The 15,683-nt window shown below is 35.6% G+C and overlaps 1 protein-coding gene across 2 annotated transcripts in view; it reads left to right on the top strand.

Moving 5' to 3' along the window:
- Positions 1-15,683, top strand: part of ANTXR2 (ANTXR cell adhesion molecule 2) — a 170,645-nt gene that overhangs the window by 50,115 nt on the left and 104,847 nt on the right. For both annotated transcript variants that reach the window (XR_002786807.2, XM_003414204.4), the window contains exons 8-10: positions 2,043-2,103; positions 4,865-4,963; positions 7,582-7,651. Coding sequence is in view for 1 of the 2 variants with exons in the window: in XM_003414204.4 (XP_003414252.2) it covers positions 2,043-2,103; positions 4,865-4,963; positions 7,582-7,651 (230 nt within the window). In the remaining variant the exon portion in view is untranslated. The remainder of the gene's footprint in view (positions 1-2,042; positions 2,104-4,864; positions 4,964-7,581; positions 7,652-15,683) is intronic.

A 15,683-nucleotide genomic window follows, 5' to 3' on the forward strand; every position in this document is an offset into this window, starting at 1 on the left:
GAGCATGCCTGACTCTGGATCCTGGCTCCCTCCTTCCTCTGTGGATGGCAGAATCCCTGGAATTTTTGCCCTCCTTTCTGTGTTTTCCTTCCTAAGATTCAGGTAATGATCTGCTCAGCTTGCTTCTCTCTGGGTATGCTTATATAGTTTCTCTGTCTCTTATGGGCATGCTATGAAGTTACTTTCCTGTGCTCTTCACCCAGGGTCACTGCTGGCTTTGTTTCAGGATGGCCATGTTGAGCTGTGATGGCTGGTAGAGCTCCTCTGCTCCGTTTCACTCCTCTTTTGCTGGATTCATTTAATTCCTTCTTCCAGTCAGGGTTTGATTCAATTCTTTATCCTGCATTTTTGGAGTTCAGGTTTCCAGTATTGTTATCTGCATTTGTTTCTCTTGGTTTTTTTTTTTTTTTTTGGTCTTTGTTGTAGAGAGAGAGTATGGTACATCGGACTAGTCCACCATCTTGGCTCCTCTCCCTCTTGTTGGTCATTTCTGAATTTAAATAGAACTCATCTGGAATTTCTCAGGTATAAAATCTTACAAGATTTAGCTCCTAATCACTGAAGCCTCAATTACTGTGAAAAGCTGATTCACTGGGCAATAATCTAAAAAAAGTACAAATGATGAACCCTTTTCAGAGAAGCATACTCAGTAGCAACAATTCTATGGCCTGATATATTGGATTTTAGGGACAAACTATTTTTATTTCCGCTTTTATTAAAGCAATCACGGGAAGCATTCTATTTACTGCAACTGTCCTTCCTTCTTGCTCCAGTTATGTACAGGGCATGCTAGAAACCACTGCACACCATCTGTTTTCAACTTCCATCAAGAAAGGAATGTTGTTCAGAGATCATCTGGAATTTGTCTGACTTTGGTAATGTAGTGCAGAGCAGTTCTAAAAATAAAGACAGGATTGTTGTGTCCATCACCAGCAGCTTATTTCATCATTGTTGTTTATCAGTTTTAGCCTTGTGCCTTGTATGGTGATATCTTCTTCTCAGAACAAGCTAAGAGGAGCCATTCTATTCCTGTGCTATGGGGATGTTGAGTATGAAGTCTTTTTTTTTTTTTTTTAAGGTAATATTTTGCTCATACAAGGAGCCTGTGTTCTGCAGGAATAATATTTCATACATCTAAGAACAATAAGCATCCATGGGAATTGACCCTGAGAAATAGAATAGAATTAAAATGCCACAATCAAGTGAACAAGTGTTTTATTGATATTATATTGAACCTGCAAATAAAAACATATGGAATTAATGTTATTAAACAGGAGGCCTGATTTCCTTTCTTGTAGTTGCCTGGTGGAGCTGTGGTGGTACAGTGGTTAAGAGCTCAGCTGCTAACTGAAAGGTTGGCAGTTCAAATCCACCAGCCACTCCTTAGAAACCCTGTGGGGCAGTTCTACTCTGTCCTATAGGGTCACTGTGGGTTGGAATTGACTCGACAGCAATGGGTTTGGTTTGGTTTATTTGTCTGATAGGAGCCCCTAGTTGGTTACATAGTTAATGCTCTCAGCTGTTAACCAAAAGCTTGGAGGTTGGAGTCCACCTAGAGGGGCTTCAGAAGAAAGGTCTGGCAATCTACTTCCAAAAAAATCATCCATTGAAAACCTTATGGAGCACATTTCTACTCTGACACACAAGGGATCACCATGAGTTGGAAAAGACTCAGAAGCAATTTTTTTTTTCCTTTAATTTGCCTGATACAAAGGATCAGCATTGATTTTATGGTTGTCAAGAAGTTTTCACCTATCTTTTTATACTCAAGGCTACCATACTTTGAGAGAACCCCCACTTCACTTGTGCTTAACTGGATTTACTTTGGTTAAATAAAGATTCCTAGAGGATAGAATCTTAGAATCTATTCTGAAAGATAATACAGAAATTTCCTAAGAACTTGAAAGCTGTATACGTTATTGTGAATAGATTTTCTCTGCCAATCTATGGAATTTAAGGGGAGAACCTCAAGGTTATTTATAATCTTATAATTCATGTTATAATTTAATTCTATATCTTGTTCTTCCTCTTTTCCTTTCTAGATATTAGATCAGTCATGTACTGAAATCCTGGAATTGCGGCCATCAAGTGTCTGTGTGGGGGGTAAGTATTTAGAATTTAAAAATACCTTGTAAGAAATTGTATTTTTTTTTTCCTAGTTAAAATATATGATTTGAAACTCATGTTGGAAAGAGAATAGCAAAATTAAGTTTTTTGGCATCGTTTTCTGTAAGAATTTTTAAATAATTCCTTGAAATATTTCTATTTTAAATTCAAATTTTTAAGATTGCAGTGTTATTTTAAATAATGAGCATATTGTGTGACAGGCTTTTAGAATCTTCTGTATATTTAGTACATGTTTGAGACCTTTCCTATGGCAAGTAAAATAAAATATGAAATCTTTCCTTTTATTTGTATCCATGGACTTTGAACACCATGCTTTGATGGCCTGTCCAAGGTACAGTATCTGCCAGCTCAGGGCACATAAGGAAGTGACTTAGGGGCGGATGGCAGGAAGGAAGCAGGTGGCTTCATCAGCTGTGCTAAGAACAGACCTCGGGTTTTAGCACCTCCCAGCCATTCTTAACCAGAGAGTGTGGTTCTTTCTGGCCTATTTAATTTCTTCCTTGAGTATAACCTGGAGTTATTTTAACTTGATTTCACTTAGAAAAGGAAAATACTGGATTTGATGGGGAAGGAAGTGTGCTGTGTAATTTGCCACAGAGCCTCCCAATGTTTGCAAATGGTTTTGATCTCTGCACTTTCTGGGCTGTCTGGTGAATGATTATTGAAATGTTAAAGAAATAGTGCACCTAAACATCCCCAAGCAGCATGACATTTTCTAAGAGTATAGATTAATAAATTTCTGGCATAACAAAGAAAAATAAATGGAAAAGTAAGGGTAAGGTGTAGCAATTATTTATTAAACTCTTATTATGTGCTAGGCACATACTAGGTCCTTTGCATTTATAATTCCACCTATCTCTCATAACAACACTATTTGATAGTTTTATAATCCCTTATTTATAGATGGGGAAACTGAGTCAGAGAAAAGCTCAGTGCTTGCTATTAATAATTGGCCTATTAGATCCTTGTCTGTCTGACTCTAAAGTCCACACTCTTTTTACTGAATCCATTTTAAGTTTTATTTTAACTTATAAATAAAATTCCTTTCATAACACATTTAATAGAGAGGGTGATGGCACTATATCTCTTTTATAATTAATTATTATATATGTGTTGGTTTAGGTAGATGTGAGGTGTTGAGAAGATTGAGATTTAATCACTTTTAAAATATTAATAACAATATGATAAATGATGAAGAAATTGATATTGTCAAGGATTTCATTCTTTATGGATCAACAATCGGTGAAGAAATAAAAGAAATAAAGAAATAAAATGACATTGCACTGGGAAAATCTGCTACAAAAGATCTCTTTAAAGTTTTAAAAGCAGAGATGTCACTTGAGCACTAAGGTGCACTAAGGTGCATCTGACCCAAGCTATGGTATTTTCAATTGTCTCATATGCATGTGAAGGCTGGACAATGAAAAAAGGAAGACTAAAGAAGAATTGAACCGTTTGAATTATGGTGTTGGTGAAGAATACTGGATATACCCTGAACTTCCAGAAGAACAAACGTGTCTCAGAGGAAGTACAGATAGAATGCTCCTTAAAATCAAGGATGGCAAAATTTGTCTTGCTTACTTTGGACATGTCATCAGAAGGGACAAATTACTGGAGAAGGATATCATGTCTGGTAAAATAGAGGGTCAATGAAAAAGTGGAAAACCCTCAATGAGATGGATTGACACAGTGGCTGCAACAAAGGGCTCAAACATAGCAATGATTGTGAGGATGGCACAGGACCTGGCAAAGTTTCATTCTCTTATACATGGGATCTCTATTAATCAGAGCCGACTTGATGGCACCTAACAATAACAGCAAAATAGTTAATATAACATCTTGCAGCTAAACACTAAGAACTTACCTGCCTGTCAAGATATTTGATCATTAGCCCTTCTTTTAGCAAAAATTTCACCCTCTAACATTTAGTGACTTCTTCTATATAGATAGGGTAAAATAAATCAACTTCTTTTAGTGACTGCACATAGATTATTAAAACCAAAAAACCCATTGCCATCTGCTCAATTCTGACTCATAGCGATGCTACTGGACAGAATAGAACTGCCCCATAGGGTTTCCAAGGAGCGGCTGGTGGATTCCAATTGCCAGCCTTTTGGTTAGCAGTTGAGCTCTTAACCTCTGCACCACCAGGGATTAGTAGTCCAAAATACATGATTTCTATGACTTTTAAATTTGTATGCAAGAGAAAATGAAACCAAGATTAGTAATACAGAGAAGCTGTTAAAGAAGAATTGTGTAATTGGAGCCATCGATACAACAAAACAAAACAATGCTACACATGACTGTCTTGAGAATCAAAGAACAGGAATAATTGATTTTCGTTGTATTCCCATACATTAATACCTGAAGGCAGAGAAAAACAAAAAGGTTTCTTTCCTGCTGACGTTTTCCTAAGGATAGAATTTGGGGAGGTTTGTATGGTATCTGGATGGGAATGAGAGTTACACTTCAGTTCTAGGATCTTGATCACTATGGGGGAAACACTTCATTTTAAAAAAATAAAATAGTGCATTTCTATGTGGCAGCGATTAGTATCTTCACTGTGTTTGCCTAGGGGGTCTAAAAAACAAGTAGATTTGGCAATAGAGCTACATCTTTATTGTTACTAGTTGGCTGAATAGTATGAAAAAATTAACTCTATGTACTTTGATACTGTAGTTTCAAGTTATCTTTGTAAAGAAGTGAATAAAATGTTTATTTTTCCTTTTACTTCTAGAGGAATTTCAAATCGTTTTGAATGGAAGAGGATTCATGTTGGGGAGTCGAAATGGCAGTGTGCTCTGCACGTATACTGTAAATGAAACATACACAAAGAGTAGGTCTTCTCTGGTCTCAACTTTAATATTTGCACAGCATCTCAGAATCAAGTGTTTTTTTTCCGCCAGTTAATACTAACTATAGTATATTGTTTAATCAAAGAAGAAAGAAATGAAGTACTGATGATAATGCAATAATAATTATTAATTAGTAGCTTTTTTTTTATTGAATGATGGCAGCATTTGTTAATAGCTTAATAAATTTTGAGTCCTGCCTAAGTAGCCTCACTTTACATATGATGGTTTTGTGACTGACATAGTAAAATAGCTTGCCTAGAGTCACAAAGCTAATATTGGACAGAAGTGATAGTTGAACTTAGTTTTTCTGGTTGCATTCTGCATCAACTGTCTAAGTTGTCTTTCCCCAGACTTATTTCTTGTTATTCCTCCCTTAAAATCTAACTCTCTCAGACTACGCCACTACTTATTGCCTGTTTTATTGTCACTTGTTTTCTTTATCTATTTTCCCAATAAGGCTATTTGCCTTGTAGATCCTTTGTATCCCCAGTGGCCATCCAGCACAGTTTGTTGACAATTATCATATTTATGAAACTGGGTTTTATTTTCATTGTCCTGACTTTGAAAAAAGCAGATGAGTAAAATATTTTTATCCACTTTTGGAGAAAACTCTCCCTTTAAAAAAAAACTTAGTTTTCTGAACATTCTGGTTCTCCATTAAAACTTGTTTTCCTGGTGGCTGATTATAGGCAGTCCCTGGGTTACAGACATCCGACTTACATACAGCCCATTGTTATGAACCAACTCTCGTAAAGCCTATTAAAAACTCAGTGGGCACTACTTTGCAACATGCGTCAAAACGTTATTATTATTATGACTGTATTATTATGTTAAAGATGTTTTATTGTATCTGGAAGTTTTTCTCTAATGTTTTTTATGCATAGAATGGTACACTATGTACTATGTACTAAGACAAACATTTGACTAACTGACATTCGGCACTGGGTTTTTTTTTTTTTTAAGACAAACATTTGACTAACTGACATCAGATACAAACTGTGTCCAACTGTTCCAACTTCGTATAAATTCCACTTAAAGACATATTTAGGAATGAATCTCATTCATAATCTAGGGACTGGCTGTATATTTCCCTCTAGGAATTTATACTGTAAGGCAGCCTCTGTAACTTCATGTCACTCTGGTGGTGGAAATTTTGGGGATATTTGTGTGCTATTTTGCTATTTATGTGATGGTACTATTGACTGCAATTAGCACACTTTTGGCCATACACTGTAGGAGTTCAATATGTGTCTGCCGAATTAAAGTGATGAGGATTTCAGCATGGCAAATGTCATAATCTCTCTCTTTCCTATTAAGACCATTATTTTGGTAAGGTAAGCAATGTTTGTAACAAACTCTCTTCCTATCAGTTCCACAATTGAAGGAAACAAAGTAATTTTTATTCAGTAGCAATGTTTACAACACTTTTGAAGTGCTCTGTATCAAAGAGTTAGCGTTGTCTTTTATTTATTTATTTATTTTGGTGAAAATATATACAGTCATACATCATTTCAACAATTTCTACTTGTACAACTCCTTGATTTTGATTACATTCTTTAAGTTGTACCGACATTCTCATCATCCTTCTCTGAATTGTTCCACCCCACTGACTTAGACTCATGGCCCCCTAAGCTTCTCATCTAACCTCTTGAGTTGCTGTTATCAATTTGATTTCACCTACATAATTCTTCAAAAGTGCACAAAGCTCAAGGCAGGCATACTTTATGTTTTGAGATAAAATATTTTTGCTTCAAAGAAGACTTAGGGGGTAGTTTCAGTTTAAGATTTAAAGTTTAAAGATTACCTCATTATGATAGTTTTGGAGGTTCATCTAGCCTCAATGGTTCCAGAAATCTGGAATCCGATGAGGATTTTAAACTGTGTTCCGCATTCTTCTCCTTTTTGATCAAGATTCTTTTATAGAATCTTTGATCAAAATAATCTTTTACATAACTCTTTTTGATTACACCTTTTTGTTGATTATAATATAAACAGATTAGACGTGTACTTGTTTAAGATTCCATTTATTAAGAAAAAGCCTCAAAATATAAGTGGAGTCAGAATTTTTTTCTCATTCAGGTTCTTGAATTATCCAGTTGATTATGTAACTTTTCTGAATATTTATATGCTTAGGTCATATTTCCTCATACATTATTAAAGTTAAAAGGCAATGTAATCACCTAGTACATAAAATGTATTTGAGTCATTTTCCCATGGGCATTCATCTTACTTTATCATTTGTAATTCCACTTTTAAAATATATATCATTTACCCTTAAAAATTTAAAAATATTTGAAAAGTTGAAGAGAAAAAGTAACTTTATAGTATTTGTAACTATGTGAATTTACTCTAGTCAGAAAAATCGTAATTTATGATTTGCCACTATTATATATCAATGGAGCATATAATTTATTACCAAGTTCTGTTTCCTTTTCCTTCTCCTCTTTCTTCAGATGACCATCTTTTGTTTTTTTATGCTAATGTATCTAATTTTCCAAACTTGAACTCTGTGTGTAGCATGCTCTTCATATGATTAATGAAACTGTGCAAAGTAATTTTTTTAGACACATTGTTAATTCAGTGGCATTTTATTTTCTAGGTGTAACACCAGTAAGTGTGCAACTTAATTCTATGCTTTGTCCTGCACCTACTTTGAATAAAGTTGGAGAGTAAGTACTTCACCGAAAATAATTTTAAGCATTTTGGCTACAAACTACTAGAAAATGGTGAAAAATATACATTTTATTGTGTTATATTTTGGTGTACAGGATTAGCATTAAACAGTAAGCCACAGGAAAAATACTTTAGTTAGTATGTCAGCTCTTGGTAGGTTGAAAGTGGTAAAGTCTGTTTTATCTTTTTTCTTAAATATTGCATCAAATGTACTATAAATATTTATCCAGATGGGTTTGAGAATAATTGTTAGAGACTGTAAGTAAGTAGAGCCACAGCCATTCTTTTAGTGTGTTGAACTTAGACACACACACACACACACACACACACAGAGTTGTGAAGTGAGTTTTTGATTAAATACTATAATAATTCATAAATATTAATATTAAAGAACAATAGGAACATCATCAATATGGGACATCTCAGACTAAAAAAACATATGTACATTTGTACCAATTTGAGCTGTAATGTGTGTCCAGTCCTATTAAGATCTATACTGTCATGTTCTTTTGTGTGGTGATAAACAAGAATGATAGCTAAAATAAGGAATATTCAGCTTGGAATAAAGACTTTTATTTGAATCACTTATACACAGATAATTGCACTACCATTTTAGTATTTCCATTTGTCATTTTTTCCTACGGTCTATTAGTCAGGAAGTCCCTGGGTGGTGCAAACATTAAGCACTCGGCTATTAACCAAAAGGTTGGCGGTTGGAACCCACCCAGAGGCACCTTGGAAGTCAGGCCGTGGTAATCTGCTTCCAAAAGGTCACACAGCCTTGGAAACCCTATGGAGCACAGTTCTGTTCTATACACATGGGGTTACCATGAGTCAGAACTGACTCCATGACAACTAACAACTACAAAGCAGGAAATGATTGCAAAATATTTCAAATGTTCCCCAGCTCAGCAGCAATGGAAGCAATATGTTTATGATCATGACTATAATACAGTTTTCTAAGTTTCCTTCATATTGATCTTTGCCTAGAACAGAGAAAAATTAAGTATACAAGGCCATCATCCAGAGTCTGGATTAGTGTTCAGAGAGGGAAGATCATATTTTCCTCCATGGAGCTCAAGAGAATCATTTTAGGAGTTTTTAGTTGACTTGAGCACTTGACTTCTGTGGATGCTTAAATAATTCAAGATACCTATTAGGTATCATTTCTGATGTCTAAGTAAATTATAGCAGTACCACCTTTGTATATTAAATTGATTGAATGGGGCTCCATAATAAAAAAAAAATAATACAACTTATAAAAGAAAGACTAATCAGGCTCTTTTTTCTCTTTCTCTAAAAAAAAGGATTCCTTTTCTCCATCATATGATAATATAGTGTTAATGAGAATATGCCGATGGCTACATTGGGCTGGGATTGGAACATAAGGCGGGTCAATTTTGTACGGAGCCATTTTAACACCAAGTGCACAGTGGGACTCAATGGCTTTCTAAGTAATCATAGTGACCGTATAGGACAGAGTAGAACTGCCCCATAGGGTTTCCAAAGAGCGCATGGTGGATTCAAACTGCCGACCTTTAGCTTAGCAGCTGTAGCTCTTAACCACTATGGCACCAGGGTTTCCAATCATGTATTAGCCATGGTGAATTGATTGGCTTGAAGTTCTGTGCTGTCGGAGTCTGTAATTCTATGTTGGACCTCCAGACATTCCCCAACTTGCTCCCCAAGCTGTCTTTTCTATTGGCAGCTGCATTCTTCTTGTTGCTCATGTAAAAATCCTTCTCGTGATCGTTCATTTCATTCTTTATCTTATACCCAGGCCATTAGCAAATCTTCTCAGCTCTAATTTCAATACATTCCCAGTATCCGCCCCTCCTCAGTACCACCATTGCTACCATCATCCTAGACTAAGCAACCATCATTTCTTGCTTGGATTATTAGCTTCTCAACTTGACTTTCTGTTTCTGCCCTTGGCAGGTGGGATCCCATTAGGACAAGTCAGTTTCTGTTCACCCCTCTGCTTAAAATTCTTTGCAACAATTTCCAACATGCACTCAGACTAATTGTAAAAACTAATCATTACAATGCTCTATAAAGTCCTTTAGGTTCTGGCCCCTTGCTACCGCCCAGACATCATCTATGTGCCTTTTCCTCATTCCGCTATGGTCACATTGGCCTCTTTGCTGTTCCTTAACCATGTCGGCTTACTCCACTTCCATGCTGTTGCACATGATGTCCATCTGGTTGGAATGCTCTTCCTCCCATGGCTCACTCCTTCACCTTCTTCAAGTTTTGTTCAAATGTCACCTACTCAGTAAGTCCTTTCCTGGTCACCCTATTTAAGAATGCGATCATCCCTCTCCCTTGGATCTGGCTCTCTCTATTCCCCTTCATTGTTTTATTTTTTCTCCAACGCACTTAGTTGTTTGTTTTGTGCCTCCTTTCTGAGAATGAATTTTGTCTGTCTTGTATCTTGCTGTATCCCTAGCATCTAACACAGTGCCTGGCACACAGTAAATTCACTAAACGTTCGTGGATGAAGGATAAATGACATTTACTCAAATATTTTGGTTTACCTGCTAATATAAAAGAACTAAAAGGGAGCATTTGAATGCTGGGGACAGTAGTCTATTTAAGTAAGGAGATAAATGATAAGGACCCTATTTTGGCGGGATATGCCATTTAAAAGAACAGAAAACTCTTTTGGCTTTTTTTTTTTTTTTTTAATAACAGTCACTAGCTAAGGAGCACCGCTTACTTTCTTCTGCAGTGTAGTTATAAAATGCAATCTGCCTGTTCTGTCCCAGGCACTGAATTTGTTTTCTCTAGAATTTGCCTTTGGACATACGCTCCCTAGGAATAGGCTACCATAGAGATTGCTAATATTCTTTTATGATATGTAGATTGACTAAGTACTCTGGAGATGCAATTTAAAAAATCACACATGGCATCATAACTATCAGACATGAGAAATCATTATTTGTTCTGTTCTTGACATTAATATTTCACCTACAAGCAAGCTGAGAATGTTTTGGTAAGGAGACCTGTCTAAAAGAATTACTTTTGCTTTTCTTTTTGTATGGTGTACATGATACCACTAAGACAAAGCTTGGGAAGATTTTATGTGTTAATTTATTGGGCATGTGGAGATAACATCATTATTGGTTCTCCCTGTTATATTGCAAGTAATTTGGACCCTTCCTTTGCCTTGAATTTTCTTCAGATACTTTCGTAGGTGAGCTTTTTTATGAAATTGGATTAAAATCAACACAACTGAAGCAGTTTAGCCTTGTAAGGTGACTGATGGTTAATATGTTTACCTAATTAGCTTTTGGCTAAGGATTCAAACCCATTAAGTAGCTAGTTAGTATATATTTCAAATAAACACATCTGGCCTAACAATGAATGAAGGTTTTTCCTGCTTGAGGGTGACAGATGTAGCGATGGTTCCCCTCGTTCTCTCACTTAAATAATTAACAACACGCTGGTGAAGTAACCCTAGATGGACAGCCTCAGAGCCAGATGCCTAGTCTCAGAGCTGGATCCACAGGCATGTGCCTCATCTCATTAGCCTGCTCTGTCAGTTCCTTTCTCATCCTTAAGTGATTTCCAGAATTATATTTTATTTGAGGATTATTTGTTTTAAAAATTAGGGCTCATGGATTTCGATTTAAAAGAATGTTAACATGAAGATGTTTCCTTGGAGATGTGGACTAAGAATTTGGCAGAGGACCCAGTAGCTGGAACATACATCTGCATTTGGAAATTGATGTTATGCAGTAAACAAAAGATATCTGGGCAAATTCTATCTAGGTATATCGTTGCTGAACATTGTCGGAATGGGCTTTTGAAAAGCTTTGAGAAATACATATATATACACACACACTAGGATAGGGAAGTCCTTGGATGGGGAGTATGATTGTGTTTGGCTACTAACCAAAAGTTCGGAGTTTGAATCTACCCAGTGGCACATTGGAAGAAAGGCCTGGCTACCAAAAGAATCTGCCATTGAAAACCCTATGGAGCACAGTTCTACTCTGACACACATGGGGTTTCTGTGAGTCCGAGTAGACTCTTTAGCAACTGGTTTAGTTTTAATACTAGGATAAAACTAAAATAAATTCTTACTATTTAAACAAAAAGAATGTAAGGGTGTACATACTGATGCTATTCTTTTCTATCCTTCATTGGACACAAGTTACTTAAAAACAAACGTCATATAATTAAACAGCTTGTCTTTACCAAGAAAAGATTCTAAACTGTGAAGAGTTCATTTGCACCAAAATATCTTCTTTACGCTTGAATAGGGTGAAGTCTTGAAGTTCTTCGAATCCTCTTTGTTCCAGGGCAACAGCCTTGCAGTTTGATGTACAAGTGTCTCCAGTAATTGTGATATGGGCTTATTCCCTGACCCATATTTTGTGAGACAGTCACAATAGCGCAGCTGCTCTGCAATAGTTGAGATCTCAAACCTGTAATTTGGCAAGAAGAACAGAACAAATTGGGTAAATATACATAAACACATTGTGAAGAAAGAAAAACAGAACAGAATGAACCAGAGCCTTATCCTACAGCTTGTTTGATAGAGATGATTTAAGGAGGCATATGGTATAGTTAAATGTGCTTTCAAAAACATTGGCCAGAATCTTCTGGCAAATATGAAATAAATATCTAAATCAGATGAAACTGATAGTATTAGTTATCTTAAAAGGCAGTGTGGGAAGACTCTTGACAGAGTATTTTACATAAGAAGTGGTGGGACATGCACTGTGTGGAAAATTTTGGGCATCTGATACCAAAGGATTATTGAGATGAACAGGGTGGCAGACTTGGGGCTAGGGCCTGACTTGGTAATAAAATCATTTTATTTCTGCCAACATTTCTTTTTTAAAAAAAATATTTAGCCTAACCTATTTTGCCTATGTTAAAATGGATTGATTTTGTTTCTTTTTCTTAGTTGGACAAATTCTCCCTTTAGCACAGCTTCTCACATGAACACTTTTCAAAAACATACCTTTGTAGGTACGTGTATTATCTTAGTAGCAGGCGATGCTGCTACAATTTTATTCTTTCTTCTTTTTCTTAAGAAAGGAGACTTGATTTTTTTTTTAATTATGGATATCAATGCATTAGTTATGTCATTATTTTGAATAGAAACATTAGAATCTTGATGAGGTAAGGTTAAGGACCCTCTCTGTTTCTTTATTCTCCACCCTTCTCCAAAATTGTAAAAAATTGATCTCTTCTTTCACATGGTGTATTGCTTTCTGATTATAAAGATGATTAAACCAAAACCCATTGCTGAACAGTGGATTCTGACTCATAGTCCCCCTGAAAGACAGAGTGGAACTGCCCCATAGGGTTTCCAAGGAGTGCCTGGTGGATTTGAACTGCCTACGTTTTGGTTAGTAGCTGTAGCTCTTAACCACTATGCTGCCAAGGTTTCCTATAAAGGTGATTAGGTTCACCTAATCTGCATTGCCTGTACTCAATTATACATATTATATTTAGTTCTAGAAGTTGTTTTAAGAGGAACATTAATTAATTCAAGCACACCTATGGGGGGGCAATAAGATATGGACAATGTTAAATAGGATACGTATTAAAATACAGAAAAATACATGTTTCAGGTGTGACACATCAAGCTCTCATCAAACATTGGAAGGCCTGTCATATGAAAAAGGGATTTGATTTCTTCTTTATTGCTCCCAAGGAAAGGAGAAAGAAAGGGTGGAGGTAAAGGGAGGCCCATGTCAGCTCAAGTTAAGGATGAATTTTCTCATAAAATTACTCCGTGAGTTTCTTGTAACCCAAAGATTTGAAACAGGGATGGCTAGATGGAAATGTAGAGGATAGTCCTTAAATAATGTATTTAAATCCTCTTATATGTCTGCTTCTAAATTTTTATTGTAGCAGTTTTTATTACACTAAGACATTTGGTATTTTTGGATGAAATGCACTAAAGAATGGAGTGATTATTTCCAAGTACTTTTTTAGTATTTTATTAAAATACACAAAGAAGTTTTTTTTAAAGGGCTTTTTAGTGCAATACTGAAAACATTTATAATACAGCTTTAGGTTTGATGTCTAGTACATTTCAGAATATAGGTTTTGTTTTTTTTAATCTAGCAAACTTCTGATAGTAATGTTTTAGTTACATAGATTCGTAGAGGTATCCCAGAAAGAAATTATTTGATCCAAGAATTCTTCAACCACTTCAAAAAAAGTGTCATTAGATAAAACTTCTTAATTTATATACTTACTCATGACTAGAAGTAGAATTTTTAAGCCAGTCACAAATATGAAACCTTATTTTTCAACTTAAACCCTTTATTATGCACACTGCTAACTTTTAACAAGCTCTGCAGAGTATTAACTACTAGCACTTGATTTCAAAATATCTTAAGTCACCATAATTTTAATAACTTTTTGAGTAGTTACCACCTTAATTTTCAGTATGTGAAAATTGGAGGTAAATTATTTATTACTTCCAGCAAATGTCTTTCATGATTTTATTTAATTTTTTCATCTTTTTTAATGGGTCATAAAATAGCAATCTTTTATTGGATACTCATAAAGTCAGGAGCAAATGAATACTTTGCAAATAGGTTACTGTGGATTGAAATGTCAGCCATATTTCATGGAGTTCAAGGTTTCTTAGACCACAGTAGCTCTGACATATGGCATTGAGCCATTCTCCTCTTTTGGAACAGTTACATGTCTTTAGATATTAAATAAAAGTACCGTGACCATTAAGATTTTTGAATTTTATTTACTTAATTATTTATCACAGTACTGTTTAATAATTTCTTGTAGGGAATGACTTTAGTATACTTGAATTTAATTCTATCTCTATTAATCGGGTATCAATTGACATTAAAATTGACTTCAAGGAATCTTTTTGTTAAGCTGTTAAGGTTCCTTCCATCTCTCTGTTTTGAAAAAATATTCTAAGAATGGAGCAAAGAATGCGTTAAGATATTTATAAGGAATTCTAAGCAATGCTGAACTAGTTTATCCCAGTAAAACCTAGTGCTGGGACCCTAGTTTATAGAGAAGGAAATTAAAAGAGTTGTAAGTTCTCAGTGTTATCTTCCTCGACCTTCCTGCAGCATCCACACTACTGACCACTCCTTTCTTGGAAGAGGGTCTTCCTTGTTTTCTATGGCTTCATATTCCCATCTTCCTGCCTGTCACTTCTCAGATGTCACCTCAGGCTACTCTTAATCTGACGATCCTTTAACTATCAATTTTTATCATGGCCAAATTCCTGACCTGTTAACTCATATTTTCTAAGGCTTCCTCTTCTTGCTGATGATCTCCAGATCTCCAGTCAAGCCTTTTTCTTAGCCCTAAACTCACTCTCTACATGTTCGCTATTCAAATGTCATGAAATCACTTGGATTTCTCATTGACATTTTAGTCTTGAAGGCCTCAAATTAAACTCAGTATATTTCTGCTCAAACCTGCTCCTTATTCTGTGTTCCCTATGTAAGACCACTTACCAGCTTGTGCCAATCAAAACTATGAAGGCATCTTTACCTCTTCCTTCCTCCTCACCTCCTTCATCCAATAAATGGCTAAGTCTCATCTATTCTAACTTCTTCATATCTCTCAATCTTTCATTTTCACAACACCACCATTGCTATATTTTAGTTCAGTTCTCTTGGTTCCTATTTAAAATACAGGAAGAGCTTCTTAAGCGGTCCTTCTACTCTAGAAATGTCCTCTTTGAATCCATTCTCTATACTGCAACAAGAGTGGCATTTGTAAAACACAATTCTGATCTTATTTCTACCTAGCTTTAAAAAAATTTTAAAACTAATTCCAAATGTCTGAAGATGACATTCTGGGTTCTTCATGATCTTTTCCCTACTCCCTTTTTCTGCTTTGATTCATATTTTCTTACTCTCGCACTCTGTGTTGCTGGCATATTGAATGGCTTTTAGTTCCTTGGCTGTTTTATGCCCTTCTTGCCTTCTAGCCTATAAGATAATGATCTGTCTACTTGTATGTCTTTCTAACTTTTTTTCCTACCTCCTGATCATTTTTTACGGCTCATCTTAG

Source organism: Loxodonta africana, chromosome 5, assembly GCF_030014295.1.
Source record: "Loxodonta africana isolate mLoxAfr1 chromosome 5, mLoxAfr1.hap2, whole genome shotgun sequence".
Classification (NCBI taxonomy): domain Eukaryota; kingdom Metazoa; phylum Chordata; class Mammalia; order Proboscidea; family Elephantidae; genus Loxodonta; species Loxodonta africana.